This window comes from Haliotis cracherodii, unplaced genomic scaffold, assembly GCF_022045235.1.
Source record: "Haliotis cracherodii isolate W230 unplaced genomic scaffold, xgHalCrac1.p SCAF_3, whole genome shotgun sequence".
NCBI classification, from domain to species: Eukaryota; Metazoa; Mollusca; class Gastropoda; order Lepetellida; family Haliotidae; genus Haliotis; species Haliotis cracherodii.
In genome coordinates, this window is record NW_027266286.1 from 25,928,348 (window position 1) to 25,936,482 (window position 8,135).

The 8,135-nt window shown below is 38.4% G+C and overlaps 1 protein-coding gene across 1 annotated transcript; it reads left to right on the plus strand.

Annotated features, from left to right (window-relative positions):
• The first annotated feature begins 1,093 nt into the window (after window positions 1-1,093).
• On the plus strand, window positions 1,094-6,567 carry LOC139474892 (uncharacterized). Its single transcript, XM_071258085.1, has 3 exons — window positions 1,094-1,306; window positions 3,994-4,210; window positions 6,053-6,567. Exons 1-3 carry the CDS (start codon window positions 1,103-1,105, stop codon window positions 6,448-6,450), a joined length of 819 nt encoding a protein of 272 aa, XP_071114186.1. The 5' UTR covers window positions 1,094-1,102; the 3' UTR covers window positions 6,451-6,567.
• The last annotated feature ends 1,568 nt before the right edge of the window (window positions 6,568-8,135 follow it).

Here is an 8,135-nt window from a genome sequence, read left to right on the forward strand (position 1 = left end):
GTTTTTGTTGTGAAGACTGAGCACACAATTTCCAAAGTATCCTAAAAATGATTTATGATCCTAACCTGTTTTTGTCTGGACAAAAATGAAGAGACCATTAGTGTTGCTCAAGTTTTATAATGTCGAGTGCATGTGGTTCAACATAAAAATTCCTCTCATGGTATCCTCGTGGTATCATTGCAACTACTTTATGTAAGGTAAGAACCATTTATTTAGCGCAGATGCTAATAGCACTGCTAAGACGTTTAGACTTTGTTTTAACACCGCGACCAAATGACAACAACAACCAAAGCATATTCTGACAGACAAAACATTGATGTTATATTCATAAATGTTTTGTTTAACCATGATGTGTAAACAACAGTATTTTCCTCGGGGAATATGGAGAAGAATAACCCGAGTACCCCATACACCTGGTATCATCCCTATTTGCTAGTGATTCATAAAAAAACACGTTTGGGATCTTTATCTTTATGGACATGAAATTTGTAGGTCATATTGTACAAGATACTATGGAATAGTACTGACGGTTGCAAAGCAATATTCACTCACTCACCCTCTCACTGTTATATTTGTCCCCCCGTAAACATTTTACCTGCAAACAATGACATTTTATATTACGCCATTTCGTTTGTAAAGATAGACAGTATATTATTAGGACAAGAGAGTACTGACACAGACGTCGGCATACACAGCTGGCCATGCATATAGGGCATTTTGCAGGGAAGACACACGTGTTCTGTAACATCTGCACGTTATCTCATTGGACAAGAGCCTAATCTGTACTTTAACTGCACCTACTTCTAGATAAAGACATGGATTCGGCCTGAATAATGGCGGTAATCGCAGCACCGACGAAGTTGAGATGTGTTTTCTTGATACTGAACACAGGTACTTTTGACCATATGTTACATAACCTGTTATTGATAAGAGATATTTAATTTGTTGTATCTTCTTATCACGCAATATTGTCATGTAGGATTAGTGCAGATTTCACTCTGCTAAATCTTATCATCTGGAACAAACAGGTCATTTATTTTTGTCCTGATGATAGTCTACAGTCTTCAGTACAGAACCGTTGGTCACATTATCACTGAATGCCATGATGTTAAGACATATTGTTCTTGGGTTTCTCTTGTCCTCTCGTGCATTTGGTCTCATCGCACCTCTGACAAATCCCGGTGGGGAGACAGATATTGCTAACTTAGTGAGCCATGTGACCCTGCTGGAACAGTTGGTACAGAAACTTCAGGCAGACCAGACATCAACAACAACACAGATGGTGGCCACACAGTCTCAACTGAAGGTAGCACAATTAAGCGTCTTGAGGGTTTAAAGAACAGTGGGAGAGTATTTTGGTTATGACGCGTTCGCTTGTCACATCGAGAGCGTGGGTTCGATATCCCAAGTGTGTACAAGTGAAGCCCAATTCTTGTGTACTAAATGCAGCCTAGACCAATATTCACCCAGCAAAGAGTTTTGATTGTCAATATGTTTTGCTGAATTCTTCCCTTTGCATTATATATTGATTCCAATCCATTTTAGTTGAAATCCTTATTGAATAAAATATAGGTTTAAATGTTGATTCAAAATGGACATTCGATCCTCAAAGACAACCTTTGTGCGAAATTAGGGATAAGACATTTAGGCAAGAAGTAGGCATCCTGATAGGCACAAATTGTACTTGTCCTTGCTGATCTGTTTCCTTAACCTTCATTTGATGGGTTTCTGAATATCCAGTCAGTATAGGTCCTTATCATGTTCATTGTGTCTCAGTCTTCTGGGTGGAGTGAAAAGAAATGTCCCTTTATACATGATTACCCTTGTCAGATGTAATTTATCCTGTGTGGCCCTACATTCATCCAGTCTGAAGATTGGGGAGGGGGAGTAAACGTTTTATAACCAATTCTTAATATTCTAAATTGTCCTTCTTGCAATGACAGACCAATAACAATATTATGTTGTTATTATTGTGGCATATCAATATATTATATCGCGCTCAGCTGCCGTCGTTTTCAGAAAATTATTTTTTTAAATCATCAAGCGTGGAATCCTTTACGGTTTCGGATTCATACTAACAAATTTGATGTTACGCACCGGTGGCAGTCACGAATAAATATGAAACAAATAGGAGTGAAGACTGCTATCCAGATCGATAAATAGTTAACATTCGACGAAAAATAGTAAATTATGTATATTTTTTTTAATTTGTATCTATTTCGGAATGTTTTTTTATGATAGCTTACCAACATTTGCATATTTCGCTTCGATGTGTGTCATGCGGTAAGTGCTTCTAGTTTCAGAAATGGTAGTTAAAATTGCATGTATTTTTACTATCTTTCGTAAACTGCATTATTTTGCTGTTGAGTGGTTTACCTAGAATATATATCATTTCAGATTTTGCGTATCATCCAATATTTATCATTATTTGCAGTGTTTGTTGACTTTTTTTAAATTATACAAATCGCGTGTTAGGCCACGCATGAACGTGTCACTGACGCTTGTCGGCTTGTCAATATGTCTGAAAGTTTATCAAACGAAATCATTTGCAAACTCTATAAAAATGAGATATTTTTTTACAAAGATTTATACATCCGTGTCAATTATTCTCGAAAATTAAGTTAGGTGTTACAAAATTATTGTTATTGTCTCACATGATCACTATGCATGTGGTGTTGTTTGTTTACCGCCGTTGTCATGATCGTACAAGTTCCATCCAATCGATGATGTTACGATTCAGATTGGTTTTGTTTATAATTAATTACATTGAACGTTGCTATTTTTTAGAAATTAAGGAACTTGAGTGTTTTCCTTTTGTCAGCAAACAAAACATTATGATCGAATATGAAAAATGATAAAATGATAAAGAAAATATTTGACTGCATCCTGTGCCAAAAGTCAACAATGGCCGTTTCTGGTAATTGTGTGCCATTTGGTCGAGACTTTCTTAACTCGCGATGTTTTCTTTTTGAGCTGAATAAACTACTGAAAGTTTTAATACTTTGCAAGCTGAGCATTTATGCCTACCATACGTAACTTAAAATATACGCAAAGCCTACTCCTAAAACAATTAGAGCGAGTTTCATTTGGGGATGTCCTTCGACTTTGCGCCTGTCGAATGGGTTCGACAGTAGTATTGAGAGCATTTAGCATATAAATCTTAATGTCTCCTCGGATTGGCAAAATCAAAACAACAGAAAAAGGCAAGAAAATAATAGCACAATAAGCTTCAGAAACAACAATGATTTGATATTGCTGATACGTCACCAGCCTGAGTTGGAAGAAGAAGAGACCAGGTACACAGCCTTATTTGTTTCATATTTAGATGCACGCATAAAGATTCAAAATGACAAAACACTATCTATGGGACTAAATGACAAGAAAGATGACTTCAACATTCCAATAGACAACTTTCCCTTTATGTCGAGTAATATTTCAGCAGCTCCACACTTATGGTTGATATTTCCAAAATTAACGCATCATGTTCCCGTGTTCTTTTTCCAGGCGAATAATTTACTTTGCCTTATCATGTGCATGACAGGTGCCATAGGTGGGGCTGACCTTAATGGGCCTGGTATCATCACTGTTTGATAGGGATTCATGAACACTTGCTTATGATATAGTCGGAATCTACAATAGACTAAAATTGGTGTTTAAACTTGAAAATTGTGTGATAGCATACGCAAAAGGCGTGGATCGTGGTCGTGCTATCAAACACCAGTTGGTCTGGCCCATATTCGCTGGCCGTCAATAAATCTGACGACGGGTTCGTCCAACATATTTTCATTGTCTGTTGCCATTGATATTAATAAAATTATTAATGATACATTGTATTGGTTTTATCAAAAGGTAATTAATATATTATTAAAACATCTACAGTAGTTTGTCCGATATGTTTAGCCATTGTCAGGATACATGAATAATCCACTTGAAAAATCCCTCTGTAAAGTAAGACAGTCACTCCAATGGTAGTGCACGTATGTTCCGTCACAGGGAGCAACTGCTGAACTGAACGCCGTCAAAACAGAGCTCCACGCAGCACAAGCAGAGCTGGCAGTAGTCAAGTTTCAACTGAGTAAACTGCCCACGTCCATCGAGCTGAAAGACCTTGTAACTAAACTCCACAGCACTGCCAGTGCCTTAAATGTCACGAATCAGGACCTTGCTTCTGTCAAACAAACAGTTTCAAGCATAGCACAGAACAATGAAGGTAATATTAAATATAATACTAGTGGGGCTTGCATTAGCATATATATTATTATTATTTGATGAGTGTGTTTGGAAATGATTTTTCTTACAAACTGTCAACAACACGAATTCCAACCTGAGTATCATTACATCATTTTGTTACACATACGAAAGTAAAACTGTCTTTGTTATCATCATAAGTGGTTATATTTAGTTAAGATGTATTGTTTATATGGAGAAACCATGTCTGGAAATAGAGTCAGGATGGCATGGACTTTAGTGTTCATTCAACTATGGAAGCAAAAGTCTCTGTATATCTATACGTCAATATTGTGTCTGCTCTGCGTCACACAGTCCAGCACTAATGAGGAATCCATATTGGAATTGGATTTACTAGTTTCACTCATTTACTTGACAATCAAATAATACAAAACAATGTGGCTCTCATGTGTTTTTTGTTTGATGACATTTGTATATTTCGTTTCTATTATTCACTAAAATAGTAAATTTCACCTATTTGCGAACACGTTCTTATGATGGAATCAGTCGGAATCGTACAATGTCCTCTGCTATAAACAGAGGTGCCTATAATTACAGAAAGCGCTTTGTGGCTTTTATTCGGTCGTCATTTTAAATGGACTATAGCTACTTGCGGGCGGATCTGTCGGTAGGCGGTTTACCGTGAAATCATCAAATAGCAATACTCCATTGCTACGTATCATGTACTTAACGAAATGAGTGGAGCGGAATCTTCAACAATGAAGGTTCTATGGCCCATTGAATAGTTAACTGCACATGTGTTTCGTATGTGCTTCTATATGTATTATCACATACAATATATGTAACCATTGGAACAGCAAAGTGGTGTATTGCTTTTTAGTTGAATTCTGTCAGTGTCTGTTCCAGGGGTCTGACATTATTGTCTATATCAACTCACTCAAGTACTTGCGCACTCATGCACCCACTCCTCCAACCACCAAACCACCAAATACTTATTTGGTTTGCAGGGGATGTCTGTATTCTGGTGTTTTCAAAGATAATAAACTGTTCTTAACATCCACCAAGGGTTGTAAGAACTCACTGCCGAACACCACAGCAATGGAGACTCAATCCCGAAACAGTGACGTGGCAAGTAAATAATGGTTGAGAGGTTTCTGTAAATATTAAGGGGAACGAACCCACGTTAAGATGTGACTCCATCCAATTTTTAGATATATTGACCTATTTTGCTGGTTGTTTTAATCGAGGTTTCTTTGCTCTTGGTTGTGCTTTCTGAGGAGGTTCTACATGGTGAGGAGACTTCTTAAAGTTGCTGTAGATGTTGTGTTCAGATAAGTTCGAGCTGCTGACCATATTTCAGACATAGGTATTCGCTTTTGCATTTTTTGGCTTCAGGACATCTACGACAGATTTTTAAGTGAACCCAAATTTGAACAAGTTAGCGATGGAGTCCTTGTGATTCCATGATGGCTGTGCCTTGTGAAAATGCCTTTTATGACGGAGTTTGAGGTGTTTCACTTAAGCATGAGTGTGGTTGTTCATGGATTTTGAGTTGAAATTTGTATAGCCAAATGCCTGTGTTCATTGAGTACCATCGGGCTTGTCATATATGGGCTATGAAGGCTTCGGTTTTGTGTGTTATCTCTAATTTGCTGAAGGGAATTTGTTTGACCTCCGCTTTGCCACAGTGTCTACTTTCTCTTTCCATGAATAACTGTGCGAGACGGGATGCAGGATAGTTTCGACTGTTTGCCCTGTTCAAATTGTTTTCTGTATTCGTATTCACCTCATGTCACCTCGCAAATGTGGCCATAACAAGGTCACTCACAAGTAATATGAATCAAGCATTCTCTCTTTTCTTCAGTCGCTGCATACGAAGTTCGACTGTCTGCCCACATAAGACCTGCATTAAACACAGTCATCAAGTTCGACGATGTTCAGTACAACCACGGGGGCGGCTTCAACGCGACGACAGGCGTCTTCACTGCTCCCCTCGCCGGGACATACATACTGTGGGCCAACATGATAGCATATGACTTCTCCGACTCACTGGCCATCTCGCTGTACAAGGGGGTGGAAAGGATCGCCCGAGCATGGGGCGAGAACCCCTCATCAGAGAAGAATGAAGATGACACCGTGATCCTGACGGTGGTGTATCTGGATTTGGGGGACCAGACATGGTACATTAGAGACGCGGGAACGGCACGGATCGAGGGAGACTACTCCAGCTACGGCGGGGCACTTCTACAGGCCCACAGCTAGAAACTCGTAATCATTTTTGAGGGGAAAATGGCTGTATGGTTTACCGACAAGCCTAACAAGTTCTTTGAGACCGTAAAACGTTGCAATGTGTCCACTGATATTTCAAATACAAACCGATATACAGTGAAAAGTCTTTCTAATTTCTCGTTACAACTACTTACTTATACAGTTCTCGTGTTTGGTTTAATTAATATTGTTTACCGAATTGGTACCTTAATGTTTGTTTGTTTGTTGTTGTTTAACGCTGCACTCATTAATATTCAAGCTATGTGAAGGAGGTCTGTAAAAAAATCGAGTCTGGACCAGGCAATCCAGTGATTGACCTCATGAGCAACGATCCACGCAATTTGGATCAATGACATGCATCAAACAAGTCAGCAAGCCTGACCACACGATCCTGTTAGTCGCCTCTTTCGACAAGCATATTCAACTTTTTCGGCAAGCATAGGTTGCTGAAGACCTATTCTACCCCAGATTTCCACTGGTCTGAAGGCACGTTGGCCCCTGTCTATGTTACACTGAAAAGTGAGAAGTATATCATCGTGATGCAATTACTAACCCGATCCCCCATTACCAGTAAGAGACACGCCAATCAGCGATACTTACACAACAACACATACTTAGTGTAACACACTAACATATCTCAAGTGGAATACAACTTTAGTGCTACATTATCTCCAAGTTCCTATAAATCTCTTTATAGCTTCGGAGATTGTTTAGATTACAAATGTTCTGCATATTCATTTTAATATGGATCTGGCTCCGTATTATACCTGATACTGACGACAATGACATACATTTGGGCACCTTATAGTCTCGTGAAGCAATAGATTAATCCACACATAGATGCGGGAAAGTTCTGAAATTCGCCGGAAGCAGCTTTTCTACAGGCATGGAACTAGCAGCGAACATGTAATGGTCCATACTGTTGATTTGATTATTTACATAATACGGCACTCAGTGATGAACGTATTATCTATGTTCAAAGCTAAAGTAACATAGCTCTGTAAACCAAATGTTGCCCCAGAAAGTCAATCTCAGTGTGAACTCCAGCAGGATCGATGATACATAAGCTGGAACAATATGTAATATTATCATGCCTCAAGTCGAGACTAACCGATCAGAGAAGAGAACTTCTGACCCAATATGAGCTAGAATACCATCAATAATAATCTAAGATGGTTGTTACTGACCTAACATGAACTATAAACCGTCAATAACAGCCATCTTGGATTTGGATTGGATACTTCACATGAAATGCTTGTACAGAAATTCGCTATTCGACACCGTTTTGTGTTTTGATATTAATTGTGGACAATAATTAAAACAATTAAAAACTATTGTTAATGTTTTCAATGTACATATGAGTCACCGCAAAGAATATGTTCGTGTGGAGCCAGTAACCTTTTTTAGACTGTACAACATTAAACCAGGCCACTTTATGTCCACTTCCTTTGTGGACATAACAATTCATCTTTAGTACTGGATTACAATGATAAAAAAAAATCCGCACAAAGGGAGAGATATTACTGGGAACAGCAAATATACAACCCCTGTTGCTCTATCTCAAAGAATAACAATAATCCTTAATACGATCAAAGAAGGGCTTTCTTTATATTCACAGAAAGTATGGAATTAATACCACGTTGATTTTCCAAAAACACAAAGGACTTGAAGTATGCACC